A 17,707-nucleotide genomic window follows, 5' to 3' on the forward strand; every position below is an offset into this window, starting at 1 on the left:
ATATATATATATATATATATATATATATATATATATAAAATCTAGTAGTAATAATAAACCAAAAAATAGCCTAAGTATATTATTCTCCATCTCATATAGTACCTGTATATCACATTTAACAATGATTAGCTAAGCCATTAAGGCAACAAACAAACTCACTTTCACATTTATAATATTAGTAAAAGTATTCAATAGATATTTAGTTAATGATGATGTTGTTCACACTCTACAGGTAGTAGCAGTGTTCGGTTCTGCTCAAATGGCTGCATCCAGACTGATCAACCTCCAGAAACACCGTATCGCCCAATGCCGTGCCGTACAGATCAACATCCTCGGTGAGGAGTGCGTGCCAGTTCAGGTTGACGGGGAAGCGTGGCTCCAGCCCCCGGGATGTGTGCGCATCATTCATAAAAACAGAGCGCAAATGCTGTGCAGGTCGAGAGCGTTAGAGACCAGTTTAAGGTGAGTAACTTTTTTTTAATATTCAAAGGCAATGATGTATTGAGACGAAATTTTATGTCTATTTTTACTATGTCTTAATCCAGAAATATCTTTAAGGAAAATAAAGAAAATAGAGGAGTTCCTAAACAAAATTATAATTAAAGCAGCTAGTTTAAAAGTTTAAAAAAAATCATTACCCTCAAGATTTTCAATAATCTCATAATATTTTCAATTCTTTTACATTGAAAAATGACTGAACCTAAAATGAAATTTTTCCTTTATAATATATGAAAATGGTCATTGACATTGTGGTATCAAAGGTATTTCCTCCCGCGAACACTCAGGCTGTGGAATGAACTCCCTGCCGAGATTTTCTATCATTCCTCACTGGTACTCCGATAGCGTATACCGATAGCTCAGGCGGGGTTATCATTCCATTATCATCCATAAAAAAAAAACGACATGTACAAAGCTTAGAATAAATGAATCTGTCGTTCAGAGCATGGGACGAGAAGCAGCAGTTGAAGGCGCACGCGCAGGCGGGCGGCGGCGCGGCGGCCGGCGCCCCGCCGGCGCGCGGCGCGCTACCCGCCGCCGAGAGCGCGCAGCTGCTCGCGCTGCTCGACGACGTCAACACCCTCGTCAAGCAGGTCAGCAGCTCTTCAATACCTACTGTACCATACACTTTCACCAGAGAGAGACTTTGTACAAAAATCGTCTGTTCGGATACCTCTATCCCATTCAAGTCTCTGCCATGAAGCAGTTGTGTTTGTATGCTCGATTACCTCTGTCCCTTTCGTACTTCTGCCTTAAAGCAGTTGTGTTTGCATGCCTGTGTTTGGATTGAAGGGTGGGATATGGCAATGAAATTACATTGCACAGTAGCGTAACAATTTAGTCTTCAAGAATGGGGACGCATGAAAGTATGCATTTTCCATCAGGTGGGCATCGTCTTTTTGACGTTCTAAATTGCTTAGAAACATACATTACCGGACATATCTTGAATATCCCATTAGAGTAAGCAGAAACAATGGAAAGCCAGATGTTCCGATTGAAACAGATCTCTTACACCTTTACATTCATCGAACTATTCATATAAACTTGTCGGTTAAAGAAATTGATGGTCTGTGTGAAAATATATTTTCTCTGTCAGTCTGTCAATCTTTATTAGCTTTTTTTGCCAATTCGAGCAGCTTGAAATGGTAAAAAGCCAACGGTCTTACACCTTATAATAAATAGTAACTGTAGCATATGCAGCCATGTGGTCACAGACAGCATCATAAATATCACAGAATAATATTTAGGCATGCATACTACTTCTCACTTTACAGAGATTTAAAAGAAAGACTAGAGTTTCTTGTGAGTTCTTCTCAGCAGATAACAACATCCCAAATCCATCAGTAGAATCATAAAAATTAACGATTTAAAAGAGCTTGTAAACAAAGCATTATTTAAATAAGGATATTCTATATCTGTTCTGTTCTCATGCGTTGCCATTCTTAAAAACTACTATGTGACTTCTCCATACCTGCTATTTCACTGCTATATCCCAAACATCAAACCGAAACACTCCCCAAACACAACAGCTGCTTAACGACAGAAACACGAGTGTTGTAGAGATTCCTACGCAGACAAGATGTATGTGCAGTTTCGCTCTAGTAGATGAACCCCGTATAACATCGATCACAAATATGGGCAGGAAGCATGGGCAGGAAGATGATGGTCTTCTAAAATGTGATAAACAGGTGAAACTAGCATGTATAAGCGAGGGCAGCGTCTCGGGCGGCGTGTCGAGTAGCGTGAGCGTGGCGCGGCGTGTGGCTGCACAGGCGGACGCGCTGCAAGACGCCGATGGGAAATTGCTACCGGCACCGCAGCTGCGCAGACTGCTGGCCACGCTGGTAAGTTCTGATAGAACTGCTTACATAACGTATCAGCTTCTGGAATAAAATCTCTGTAGACCTACGCAGAGCACCCAATAAGCATATTTTTAAAAGAAAACTTTTTAATTATTTGTCGATTCAACAAAACTAGCTCTAGTTACAGGTTATTTAATAGTTTCTATGTCTCTGTGTCTATGTATATATATATATATATATATATATATATATATATATATATATATATATATATATATATATATATATATATATATATATATATATATATATAATTTATGCCACTTTTCGTTGTAATTTTATAACTCAAGAACGGGCTCACCTATTCAAACCAAATGTTTAGGTTTTGTTCGGACTATTTAGTAGATGGTTTATGTGAAGTTTGCACAAAATCGGTCGAGCAGTTCTTCATTTATCAAATTTTTTGTAACAAATGAATTCAATAAATGGTGGATCATTTTTTTAATGGGGATTTTTGTGTCAAATTCAAACTTTTTAAGATGCAAATTGATCTGTCAAATTGTAACTTTGTTCAGTGTTGACAGTACAAGCATGTTGTTATGTCGTTCATGCGGTCATTTTATTTTGGACGTGCTTCGTTTAAAGCAAATTATCAGCGATAATTATTGCTTTGTGTTTATATTTTTAAACATATTGTTGAGTGTTTTATCGTTATGCTACAATAACCACTTTTTTAAATATTGTAAAAATGTCCACCCGTGCAAAGCCGGGACGGGCCGCTAGTTATATATAATTATTTTAGTATGTTACTATAATTATGCTCCATATTTTTCACCACATCGGCCCTTCATACACTTTCTTTTTAGCTGATAGAGAATGCCTGTTAGAGGACGCTGGTAGAGAATTAATGTTTTATTGTGCAATAAAGAATAAATAAACAAATAATATAAAGTTGATAGAATTTTAATTACAACAGTGTACTGGAACTGGGAACCTCTCTAGGCACTTTGGTCATTTATAATGAAATCCTCAAATAATTCACACTTGAAACTGTCAACGATTATGACTGTTTAACAATTGACTGTATTAGTAAAAATTACATCTATCTCGGGTATTATAGTAATATAACTTGATTAATCGAGCTTATTGATCTGACTTATAGGTGGAGAGCTGCCACGAATTGGTGGAAAGCTCGAGTGGGACGGGTGGTAGTAGTGCCGGCGGCGCCGGCGCGGCGGCGGCCGTGCGAGCGCAGCTAGCTCGCGTGGAGGTGCACGACGGCCACGCATACCTGCACGCGGACGAGGTGAGTGGGGGGACAGGGACGGGCACGCGGACGAGCTGAGAAAAAGAGGTGGGGACGCACGACGGGCCTATACAAGAACTTGGTAATGGCTGATCATTTACCAAATTAATTGTTCTAAAATGGTTCCGCTTTACATTGCTTTTATATATATATTCTTAAGGACGAAACAATTGATTCTAACCTTCGAAATTTATTAATAAATACTAAATTAAATATTTTTTATATTATCCCTTACTTCGATAGACGGCGCATTCGGATCACTTTAACTTGGCATCTTGCTCTCACACTATAATTCATAGTTTGCTAAAAACTATATAATAAAACTGTGCAACAGAAGTTTTTGTTTATAAAATTGTTACTGCGCAAATCAAATTTTATTAAAATAATACTCGAGTTATTTCCCAATATCCGTAACATAAATTTTCCAGCAAGGTACCGAGTAAAATCAATCAAATTATAAGACTATCTATATATCTTCACTTATAGCTTCACATATAAAAAAAAACTATTTGCTAACAAACTAACGCGTTACTATTTTATTTTCCTCCACCCTTCAGAGACTCTTGAAAACCCGTAAAGCATACCGTAGACTCTCATTAGATGGCATCCGATTGTATTTCTAGCGAAAGTAGCTCCCTCTATACCCCAACCATGTAGCACACTCCACTTTCGCCCGAGTATCCTTACCGAAATCTTTCATACCCTCGAAACCCATAGATACCGAAGAAGGGCGGCGCCGGGCGCTGGCTCCGCGGGCGGCGAAGCGTCTCCGAAGGTGGTTCCACTTCGACTGTCACCCCAGCCCAAGTGCGCGGCTGGGGCGTGAAAGAAGTACAAACCTGGTTGGAAGGGCTTCAGCTGGGTGAATACGCGGAGGCTTTTGCGAAACATGACGTCACAGGCCGTGAGCTCCTGTCCCTTGCTAGAAGGGACTTACGAGACCTCGGAATTACGAAGGTGGGCCACGTGAAGAGGATACTTCAAGCGGTCAAAGACCTACAGTGACGAAGGCGCGGCCGCTCCGAAGGGGATGGCCATGGATAGTGAATTGGCGGTCTACGGACTTTAACGTGTATACCTAAATATATTTTATAGAGCAGTTTTAACTCTATGTATATTTTTTCTATTCCTGATTGCGCAGATTAATAACTGATAATATTCTTAAAATTTAGATCACTTAGTCTACGGTTCTCATTTTATCATCTATACCTAAAATTATTAAGAATGGCATTATCTGTCAGATTTCATAGATTCAAAATTAAACGATTCTACATTTTTCTAATAATTTTAAAATTACCCAATGGTATTTTGACTTTGAAATTTTTAAATATTTTACCACAAAATTCCAGAGAATATTATTACATGATAAACATTCCAATCCCTTACGGAACCACTTATAAAATTATTTATTTAATACATCTATATTAATATATATAGAAAAACATTACCGTTACATTTTGTTTGAAATTTGACTACTGATATAGTTTCCATTCTCATAGGAAACTCTCTTATATCTACGTTGGTTTTGACATAACCACCCAATTAACTAATCGATCGATCTAATTTATTATTCTATTCTAATATTAACACAGATATTTATCACCCATTAATTGTTTAACCCAACCTCTATTAAAACACATATACAGTTGTTAAAAAATTACCGCGAAATCAATAAGTTTGAAAATCAGGAATGAATATTTCAATTGTATAACGGTTTAAGATGTTAATATACAAGACTGAGAGTTGAACGTTAAAGATTATATCTACTATTGTTATTGAGCGCTTACATTCGGCTAGAAACTCGATATTATCATTAAAAAAGCCTTTAGAAAAAAATTGTGAATCGAACGAACAAAAAGAATTGGAATTGACATGTTCATAAATGGCGGGAACTTAGGGCGCGAAATCTTTGCAGATGTTTTGGTGACAAGTATACTTAATTCAAATTTGGAATTAAATTCATTGTACTGGAAATTGGATAGGATGCAACAATTTTTTTTTAATGGAAACAAATTTCTGCATAAAATGCAATTTTGATTTACAATGCGTCCTGCTCGCTTCAACCCATATATTAGACACATAGGTTGAAGCGAGCAGGACGCATTGTATTTATCAAAACGAAAGTTGAAACATAAATGTTAAAATATAATTTCTGTCAATAAATGTATAATTGTCTAATATAATTTTGAGTCACCTATCTATCCATAATTAAATATTTTGTGCCAAATTTAACCAGACATAAAGTGATAAAATTCATCAAATATTTCAATATAAATTAATTATAATATACAGCTTATATTGTCGTTTTACAGAAACAAAATCCCTAAATTTAAAATACATGATTGCTTCACTTATAAAATATCAAACTTTATATTTGTATCTATTTGTAACTATATACGATAAATAACTTAAACCATAGACAATGAAACTTTTACACAGATATTAATTGTATGCGCTTATGATTGTCTATGATTTATTATTTGATGCTAACTATACATGTTTAATAATTGTGAATTCACAATTAAGTTTGTAACTATATTATCCATTTCCTTAAAAATATTAATATTTTTTATCTACAGTTATAGATCTATCATGAGTCAATAAACTTATGACCCTCATTGGGATTATACCAGACGAATTTATTAACAAATGTCAAATGCCTTTTTCTTTTATATTCAAATTAATATTTTTTAAATACGAAATAAAACATACTGAAGAAATTAATCATTTAGTTTAAATTGTAATTTGTTGGGCATCTCATCCATAGACAAGTTGTAATTTAAATTAAAAAGTTTTCCATATTATCGGAACATAGAGCAATCCCGAAAAAAGTTTAGTAGCTACAATGCCACAAACAACTAAATATAGTTGCTAATAAGCAAAGATTTCATACTTATGACACACCTCTTTTTCTATTAATATTAATAAAATAGGACACGACGATGCCAAAATAAGTAATAATGTAATCACGCTAGCATAACTTAAACTCGAGAAAGGCGAGTAGATATGTGACAAATTGAAAACCTAACACCATGTAAATAAAGTTCAAATCTGCAAATAATTCACTAAGAAGTTACTACCTAAAATTCCCCACAGCTGTAGATAAATACGTTTATTATAAACATTAATTATAAGCTAAACTTCCCTACAAAATAACAGTCCTTACTAATCAGTGCTAGTTATTAATGGCAGAGAAAAATAGACGGTGGAACCGTGCATTTTCCTCTGCCATTGATAAATTGCTGCTTATTTGTAAAATAACCAAGGAGTGTGCAAAATAATTTCGACTCTAATTAATAAATAAGGTTATCTGTCTTATTGTAATGTTGAAAGTACAAAAAAAAAATGTCACAAAGTTCACAGAACACGAACGAGTTTTTGATGAATTATTTATCTTAATAACAAATTATTTACAGGGAATCACTAATAAACAGTATTATACTTATTATTATCTTTAGTAATTGTTTGTACTGAATGTGATTCGATCTCAAAATATAAAGCTGCCAATTTGCCTTCAATTCCACTTCGATATTATACAATTGTGTTACCTATGATTCTAACAACGAACATAGGTGTGCATTCAAGGTAATGTAGATATTTAGCAATTCGTTATTCCATTAGTTAAAACAATAAGCAAAAAAATAAAAAAATATAATCTAGGTCTATTCGGTGATTTAAAAAAAAAATTAAATACTCTATTTTGACAGCTTTACATGAGAATCTGTAAAATGGAAGCACTGAATTCTCATAACATACAGATAATACTCAAAATAACCCTGAGAATTAGTAAAATGGAAGCACTGAATTCTCATAACATACAGATAATACTCAAAATAACCCTGAGAATTAGTAAAATGGAAGCACTGAATTCTCATAACATACAGATAATACTCAAAATAACCCTGAGAATTAGTAAAATAGAAGCACAGAATAATATCAATAATATTTAAGTTGCACACCAAAAATTAATAAATGGAAACTTAGTCAAACAAATTAATAATAATTAATAAGCTGATATTATAGAAAATACTCATAATAATCAGTAAAATTCTTACTGGAACTGAAAAATAGTGATACCTAGTTAAATTCATAAAATAACGACTTACCTCTTCGTTTTACCAATTCTCATTTACAGTCTCGTAAAAAAACAGAATAATGTAAATTGTCAATAATTATATCGAGTCGTAGAATTATTAAAAGAGATTTTTTAAATAATTCTACAATTTCATATAATTTAACCGAATTCAGTCACATACGAATATTTTGTGAATTTTCACAAAAACTATCAATATGAATTACAAATGTGTATCATTTTGAGGCCCTATCATGAATCACCAAAGTGACCATTTTAGACCACATAGTAAGAAAATTAAAAAAAAAAAGAATTCTATGATGATGCTTTTCTTGTTGACAATTTTATTCAAGTTGTAAAATAGTATAATAGCAATAATAATAATTCGAAATTTAAAACAATAGTAGGCTCTAAAGTGTTACCAGGCGTAGAATCATACTAATTTAGTACTATTAGTTATACTGTGATCATACGTAGGCACGACTCACGCACAGATTAACTAAAATTTTTTTTAATACTTCAATATCATGTGTATTTAATTTCCGAACAGATGTTAAAGAACTTCCACAGATAGGACAATTTACACATAATGAGATAAATTAGTAATAAGTAAATTACCCTATTACGTGAAATGATTTTTTTGTAATCGAGGACAACAATCAGTTTTTAATGGTTTGATCAACGATTATGAACTATCGTAATTATCTAAGTTTATGGGATATTTATACGCGTGAGCTTCAAGTACCAACCTACCTATGCATAACTTTAAATACTAGTGATTTAGAATATAGATATTTCAGGATTCATAATAACGGCAAATAGATTACAACTTCTCTAATATTTTTCTGTGATATTTTATATAGCAAGTCAGATACTGATAGGAAGATTGAAGAAGGCAGTGGCAAGTTTACCTTAATATTTCTTGCTTATTAATTTTTTCTGCAGCATAAAATGACAAACAAGCTGACAGCCCACCTGATAGTGAGTGGTAACCGTCACCTATATACATGAACAGTATCATGGACATTACAAAGTATAATCTGTCGCCCATGATACACTTCATACGTTACTTACTATTCCTGACGACTAAAGTTTTTTTATAGTTATTTATTTTAAAATATTGCCATACCTTCTGACCTAGTTTCCAATCATATTTATTACAATTTGTTTATCAATGAAATTGTAACTTACGATTTAAAAAAAATATATATTTAGACACCAAATTTGCCAGTACTCAATTCTGCCGTCATTAACTCTAATCTATCACTCTACTAGTAAGTCTGTCACTGAATATAGGTATCATCAGTAATATACAATTTAATCCTGCAATACGTCATTACAAATAACTGTTTTAGTATACGATGTGATTTATATAATAAGTATTTAAAATAGTAGTTTTTTTTACGTAACAAACATTTTAACATCCAAATTTAAAATCCTGAAATGTAATTTCCACATATACCTAAATACTTTAATACATACAAAAAAAAATAAATGATAAAACATTCATATTTTGCGCTTAAGTGTTTTGAAACTGGGAATCTATTTGCTGTTACATAACCGTTTTTACATATAATGCACAGTCAATAAACTATTAAATAGTTGCACAGATATTGTGGCCGATTTAGAGGTGCCATTTCTATAAACTTATCTCTAAAAATAAAAATTTTATTAGATAACACAGCGAAATCTTTATTTTAAAGACCAATGTGAACTAAATGTCTAACAGATTAAAGTCATAATTATTATAAATTAAATTCTTATTCATATAAATCTACAATATTTGAGCTATCGAATTATTTTGTTTTTTTGTTACTAACCTTCCAATTTTAAAAAGCGAAAATACACTGTATTCCTTAAAATAGATTTGTATTAGATTGAATTGAATTTTTATTTTTAGTTTTCATGAATAAGGAGATTAGTTTATGATAATCCATAAAACAGTAATTTTACGAAACTATATAAATAAAAGGTTAAGAGATAGATCTAAAGAAATGACGCCTCATAATCGACCTTATGTATTACGATATACCTATAGTGATTGCATAGCTTAGACACTAGTATAGATTAATTTGGTATCTAGATGCATACAATACAATACAGCAATAATATAAACAGCCAGATATAAATTATTGAATTGTCTGAAAACTATTCTAAAAAGTTCCAAATGCAATCTTTTGCGCCATATATTTTTATGTAGAACGTAGTAAAGAATTAATATTGTATTTTTTTTTTATTTTTATTTGTTTATCAAAATGTCTGAATTTAAAACGACAGTCGAACGGTGATAACTACAAGAGTAATAAAATTGCCACTTCGTATTATTCATAATACAGAGTATCTCAAAAACTATTCATATTCCCAATAGATACACTTGACAATTTTTAAATAACCATAAAATTGGTATGTACTATAAATATAAATGGTTTAATTTAAATGCAAAATTGTTAAAAGAAATACTACGAATTCCATTTTAAAGTTTCTCGTTGAATTGTTAATTAATTAAAAATATGTATAAATTATTTTAAGAGGATATTATGAATAACTAAAGTGGTAATTTTAGACTACCAATTCGACTTCGAAGCGCTGATATTTACTATGATTCATTTGAAGGATTACTAATTAGATATTATTGACGCTAGCTTGCGAGAGAAAAGTTAATGTTGCTCTAATATATATTATTCGATATTACAATATAGAGAACAAGATTTTAAATGCTTAAAAATAAAAAAATGAAACAGTTCTAGTAGATTAAAACAAATATTTGGATAGTAGGTAAGTCGTAAACCAGACCAGCATTTTCTTATAAAATATAATATTCCGATTTTTTTTTAATGGATGATTTACCCCGCCTTCGATATTGGTACACGCTGGCGAAGGATGACAGATAATGATGAAGCAGGTCAGTTGGCCCATCGTAATGAATTCAACAATAAATCAATTACGATGCATTCCAAGGGGGACCGCGTGGAGGTCAACCTGTTAGGATATATTGCTAGCAATGGGATTGAATAGAAAAATTCTAAACAGAATTGAAAGCTATCTATAACAGTGTATGCAGAACTGTAAACAGCAATTTTGATAATTCATAATAAGACACGTATAGAATAGAATAATGTCTTAGAATAATAATAATAATAGTCTACCAATATATATTAAACTGTCTGAAATAAATAAATATTAAGAAATCTAGATTCTCGTACGAACGACTCAATCAGATGAATAGCAAATATATATCGTTATAGGACCCTGTTGCGAAGCGCATGCACAAAAGTAACAATTTTAAACACCCTAATTTTTTTTAAATAAATTTAATCACAGAATTCTTCGAAAGATTTCTCGTCATGTGATCTAGAATTTTAAGTTATTCTCGAGTTAGGTATATATATATGTATAGTCAGACTTTAGACAGCTTTAAATAGATGCCGCCATTTTTGCTATTTCGTGTCTTTGTATGCCCAATTTTGGGTAATATACTTGAATATCACCTAAATTTTTTCTCGAACTTCTTAAATTTTATGATCAAAACAGTTTAGATTTAGGGTCTGGTAGCAGACCGTGCAATTGCCGACGGGGGCAAAATTAGATACGATAAAATTGAAGGCTTAGCTTAAAATATTTGTCCACAGCGGCAAACTTGCTAGATCAAACAATGTTTACACGATTGGCAAAAACAGCATTATCACGAGGTATCTTCGATTTAATTTGGGGTTAATGACGTTTTTTGTCAGTACATAAATCAACGTCATCATATCGGCCATTATCTATCTATAGGCCTCCTCCATAGACTGCCATAAGGAACAGTCCTAAGCCACCTGCATTCACTGACTCCCTGCAATGCATTCGAAGTCATCACTCCAGGTAGTGGGATATCGTCCCTATAAATAAATGTTTCTGATCAAATCGCAAAGTTCGTCTGTTAAATTTTATCTTCATCTAACGACAAGGCTTCGCACGTTGCTTTATATATTCGTACATACAACATACACACATAAAAACAAACTATTATTTCGCAATTGGTCTACCCAATGTTTGTTTTTTTTTTTAAATATTGCCACTTAGCTTACATATTTTTTTTACCACGAGGGTGGCAAATAAGCATATAGCCCGTCTGAAGGTAAATACAACTGCAATACAACACTAGTGCGCGTGAGCGTCGCCGACCCTGATGAAACCTTAATACCCCCTGATGAAACCCTAAACTGAAATTATTTCACGCTTGAAAGCATCTATATAAATCTGTGTCTGGTTATTATAGTTATCATATTCAGAATATAATTATAGTTTATAGTAGGTGTCTTTCAATACTGTATTCTAAATAATACTGTATTCTAAATAAATAAACAAGCAATCCACCACAACTGTATTCTACGTATGGCGAGCATTTCGATGTCTACGGAATCTCTCTACGAAATGTGATCTCTTGTATTTTATTGCCTCTAGATAAAAGGACGGCCGCGTTTGCTGTGTTTATTCCCTCCTTTACTTAATACTAATTTTGTCCCGCGACTTGGTCGTGATCACGATTTGTTTGTTGATTGCCCAGAATAAAAAGTAGCCTATGTCCTTCTCCACCCCATATAATATATATATAGTAAATTTCATAACGATCAGTTGAAAAAAGAAAGTGACAAACAATCTCACTTTCTCATTTATAATACTAATAATGATTAATACTAATTTATTAGCTGATCATTATAAATAAAACCAATATGGCTGGCTCGATCTCTTAATTATAATTAGAATGAATAATCGAATGTTCATGACGTTGACATGATGGTAACACTTTTCGTATAATATACCTAAGTTTATTCTTTCTCTTTTAATTTTCAACAGGATTAAAAAAAAAAAGTTCTCAATACGATTGTACTTTTTTTTTATTGTTAGAGAAGCAAATGACCACAATTTTTATGTTTGTTACCTAATAACGTTTTCAGTTGAAAACCGCTTTGAAAAATTACATTTTATCTGAAAGAATATACTGACAGTTTGGTCCTATAGTCATTTTAGCGAAATCGATTCAGTTGTTTAGTTTTAAAATCATAATAACTGGTGTTGCCATAATTGAAGTCGGTTTTTAGTTAGTCATTATTTTTAATAAAAAATATTACCATTATGTAATGACAGATGGCGCGTATATTTTTTTTTCTCGCAGCAACACTGCCAACGCGGCCATGTCCTCCTTAAAGGATCTGCCTTATAGGTGTTTTTATAACTATATCTCTACAGAGTAACAATTCTTTATGAACTCGTGTGAAAATATGGTGAGTGCGTCTACTTACATATATTTATATGGATATTATTATAGTGTAATTCGTGAATGTTCGGAATAAAAATGTACCTATACATTTTAGCCGGTGTTGCCGGCAAGTATTGCCTTAGACAATTATTAGGTACTATATCGATATATGATTACGATATTAATTTACACATAAGTACATTGTAACCTGTATTTATAATTAAAACGGAATTATAGATATTCTTGTATCTAATTTTCTCTACGTTCACGACGTCTTCGATTAAATACCCAACTAGTATCTATTGCATTGTAAGAAACGTTCAAATAAGAACCGCGGTTATTTCTATTAATGATGGTTATAAATTGTAAACTTAAATTATTTCAATTATTCATAAGGGTTTTTACATTTAAATCCGTATGTAAATTTACAACGTGTGATATCGTGTGTTGTTCAGTTTTAAAACTTATTTCTAATGCCTGTAAGGTTTAATATTGATAGATGATATTTTTCGTGTGTGTGTGTGTACGTAATACGAGTTTAATGCGAACGTATTTCAGCTTTTCATTGTGTGAATACGTTAGTGTTGTATTTAATAAATATATCTATTAATACTATTACGAAAAAAAAAGCAATTTTTTCATATTTCGTTAAGAAATATAATTATATAATACTTGTCTGTTAACGATTTCATATTCGAATCGATTGGATGATTCCATTTATTAATGTATCTACTTAATTATATTTTATTTAAAATTTGAACACTGCTATACATAATATTTTCAATATTTTCCTTCTAAATATAATCATATCAATAATTTAAGTCATTTTATAGAGGTCTCGTTATAATATAATTAATTGTATACTATTTTACGATTAAGCAATAATCATCGATATGTCGCTTCGATTCCCTAATTAGATATACTGTTGTTTTGATTATCGACTAAAATAGAGGCTTTGTGAACGAATTTTAAAATAGATTTAAAAATACAATTTTATGTCATGAATGATAATGGCAATAATAAATATATAAAATACCTATAATATATACAGATTGTAAGGAAACAATATCGATTTTGAAAAAAACAACGATCTTGTATTTAAAATTATTAGTTGTTCTAGTTAAATTTATTTAAGAAATTTAAAATATTTCAGTTTTTAGAAACAATTTTCTGTCATTCTAACTGTATATTTAGTTTTAATACCTATCACATAAATTCTAAAAATGAACGAAATATATATATTTTTATTAAATTTATTATGTTAGTTTTATATTTGATGTCTATATAAGTAATGGGAAATTAATGAACTCATTGTGTTTTGTCATTTCCGACAATTGTTTCGACGTCATCCGGAAGTCTACTTCAGGCAGCATAAGGCGCTTTGCGTTACAGTATCTATCTCGCCTCGCATTGCGGACTTTTTTTTATACCACTGAGGTGGCAAACAAGCATACGGTCCACCTGATAGTAAGCGGTTACCGTAGCATATGAACACCGGCAATACCAGAGGTATTACGCGCGCGTTGCCGACCCTAAAGAAACTTCTTTACCCCCCTTTTGAAGAACCCCATGCTGTAGTCTCTTGGGAAAACCTCGGCAGGGAGCTCATTCCATAACCTGAGTGTTCGTGGGAGAAAACATCTCTGAAACCGCGTTGTACCCGACCATTTAGGCTGTAAGGTATGAGGGTGAACTCCCAAGCTACAGCTCGCATAAAACATTAATATCTCATTATAAATGTATTTTATATACAAATTAATGTTAATATTTTATTCCATATATTGATTTATTAATATAATAGTATTCGAACGAACTTCGATTTAATTTTAATGAATAAAAGTTACTCAATTAGCACAAAAATTTTATACACCTTTAATAACCTTGTTCAATGGCGTAACAATAGGGTAACAGAGCATACTGAGGGACCCATAGCGCAAAATGAAACTGTAATATCAAGTTTTTCTCAAACAGAGTGAGGACTCCAACCATTGAATTTACCACTGGCTTTAGGTAGTATAATTACGCCATTGAACTTGTTATAAAAAAAATCTACAAATTCTCTAAAAGAGCGATTGTAAGAGAAAAATGTTTAAAAATGTCATTTAAACGTATACTATTTAGAATTTAGGCGTTTTGTTTTGTATCTAGATATATTATTTGTAAGCATCTTGTAAACGATTCTTGCGTTTAAATAATAAAGAACTACGATAAAAAAAAAAGATAAATCATGAAAAAAAAAAACTTAGCTACATTTGTCTATGTCAAATATTATTTGGACTATAATCAAAACAACAGCTTTTATATTAGTGTCGTTTCTAGTCAGTCAATAACTATGTTCCTGAGACACGTTGTGAGATTATATTTTTAAAGTATACTTTTTTAATATCTATCTATATCTGACGGCTAAAATACTGAAATGGATGACTATTCTAGAGGAACATTTGACTAATGGATTACGTAAATTAGGTTAAGTTGGATTATTGAAATTTTTAAATTCCAATGGGATCAATTCAAAAGCGATACCATCTTTAAACTTATCTCTAATATTAAAATTCCAATTTGATATCACTGCAAAATCTTTATTATATAGACCGATATGAACAAATTTTCTAATAGATTTGAGTTAAAATTATTACAATTTTAGTTTACAGCGGTCCATAAAGCAGTAAGTTCGCGAAACTTATTTCTTAACCTAATGTTTTAATTAGATTAAAACATTAGGTTAAGAAATAAGTTTAAAGAAATGACACCTCAGAATCGACCCTAATTTTTTCTTTAGTTACTTACTTAGTACCCCTCTAGACAAGGTACAAACGAATCTATCAATATAATCTCTTCAGTCGGCGCTCACATAAGAAAGAACAAGACAACAAACATCTCCATCTCATTCTATCTCATAGGCTCGCTAACGATAACGATTCTATACATAGAATTCTTTGTACATTGTCTACGGACGCTGGTTTAATTTCGTTGTCGGTATTTTTATTCGACCTTAAAATAGAAAGGTACATTTTAGTCATTCATAACAGTATTTTTAGTCACTTATTTAACTTTTAAATTGATTTTAAATGACGTCAATTTCTTTTATTCCACAAACAGTGGAGTCGAAATGTTTCGAAATACAATTGTTTTATTAATCAGCTAAACAGAAATGAATACTATTAATTAGCATATAAGTCCAATTTTGTTAATTTAAACACAATTCAGTTATTGTATATCGTGTCTTATGATTTGTTTCGAAGTCTATGGCACTTTTTTTTAATAATCGTCACATTGGGCACAAATTTTAAATTTTTTCTCTTTAAATTATTATATTAACATATGATATTAACATAATTTCTATTATTCTATAATTATTAAATAGTATACATTATTTGCCAACCAACTAAGGTGAGAGAACTTTAAACGTACCCATTTAATTAGTAATTACTAAATTTAATTTAAAATTTTGCTCAATATTTTTTTAAATTGATTTCATACGATGTAATTATTTTCTATTAGACTAGGTATTTGTTAACATGTACCTAATAATAATATATTGTAATGATAAACGTGTGAAGGTTGCACATCATAAAAAGGAGAAACTATTGTCATAAAATGGATGGTAAAACATTTACCATCATAATTTCCGACAATCATTATTCACTAATTCCAAAAAGGAGTTTCATATTGGGCCCAATCGCTATTATAAAAATTGAGAAAAGTACGAGGATTATACGAAAAATATAATTAAGTTAATATATCTACTGCATAATTTATTGGCGCGAAAGCTTTTTAAAGATTTGTTACGTCATTTTATTTTTAAAATTTAATTTTAAAACGACGCCTATACACATGCATTTGTTACGTCACTTACATTCAAAAATTAAATACGCTCGATAGTGAAGCCATTAATATATAAAAAAATCAACACAATCACGAAATCCCACGTGTTCGAGAGTTATTCAGCAATCTTCCTACGAAGTGTTCATTAAATATATTTTAATTCGGATTAGTATTTAATCTAAGACCATAATTCCTTAATCGTTCTTAAAAGGAAAGTATTCGATTCATAGACAATTTTAGTTATTAAGAAAATATTTGGGGCCTAATGAATTAAGTCCATAAAAAGGGATAGCAATAGATCACCTAGTTGATCCAGTAAGTGTCATAGATACTCCTTTTACTGGTTGATAATTTATTTATAGGTACTTTAATATTATTGAAACTGTTTTTAACTATTCTATTCTGTATTAGGTACCTTTTAAAAATTAAAAATATGTATAATAAAAAAATATATACACAATAGGTACTCCTATATTCTACGAAACATTCCAGATGTGCAACCATAGATAAATTATATAAACTTCTTGAATGATTGCCTCTATGATGTAGAGCTAAAGTGACAGAATAATACTAATAAATTATAATATTAACAATTGAAATTATTATTAATTGAACAAATACATAATATGCTTTGGAATTATTAAATAAATAAAAAGTGGTATGTACTCCCTATAGTATATGTTACATTTTTGTTTATTTTTATTATTATATATTAAATTAGCTGGACGTGAACACTAATTATAATTAAATCCGCCATTTTCACTATACTAGTGCACATTATAAGTGGTCAAATTAAGTCATACATTATAAAAGATAATATTAATACTCCAGACTTATAAATGTAAATTGGACTCTTATTCCGTGCTAAGCCACTCATTTGGGCTATTGTGCGTATAGGTCGTGGCTAGTACAGCCAACCCAGCTCCGCCTACTCCAGACTTACTAATGTATAGAATTATTTTGTG

At 31.3% G+C, this 17,707-nt stretch overlaps 1 protein-coding gene across 2 annotated transcripts in view; it reads left to right on the plus strand.

Annotated features, from left to right (window-relative positions):
- Positions 1 to 5,923, plus strand: part of LOC113523077 (diacylglycerol kinase delta) — a 216,477-nt gene extending 210,554 nt beyond the window's left edge. For both annotated transcript variants that reach the window (XM_031914019.2, XM_052897909.1), the window contains 5 exons: positions 233 to 462; positions 941 to 1,091; positions 2,187 to 2,342; positions 3,463 to 3,606; positions 4,324 to 5,923. In XM_031914019.2, the coding sequence (XP_031769879.1) occupies positions 233 to 462; positions 941 to 1,091; positions 2,187 to 2,342; positions 3,463 to 3,606; positions 4,324 to 4,611 (969 nt within the window). In that variant the 3' untranslated portion in view covers positions 4,612 to 5,923. The remainder of the gene's footprint in view (positions 1 to 232; positions 463 to 940; positions 1,092 to 2,186; positions 2,343 to 3,462; positions 3,607 to 4,323) is intronic.
- The last annotated feature ends 11,784 nt before the right edge of the window (positions 5,924 to 17,707 follow it).

This window comes from Galleria mellonella, unplaced genomic scaffold (assembly GCF_026898425.1).
Source record: "Galleria mellonella isolate WM207_F2 unplaced genomic scaffold, CSIRO_AGI_GalMel_v1 utg38, whole genome shotgun sequence".
NCBI classification, from domain to species: domain Eukaryota; kingdom Metazoa; phylum Arthropoda; class Insecta; order Lepidoptera; family Pyralidae; genus Galleria; species Galleria mellonella.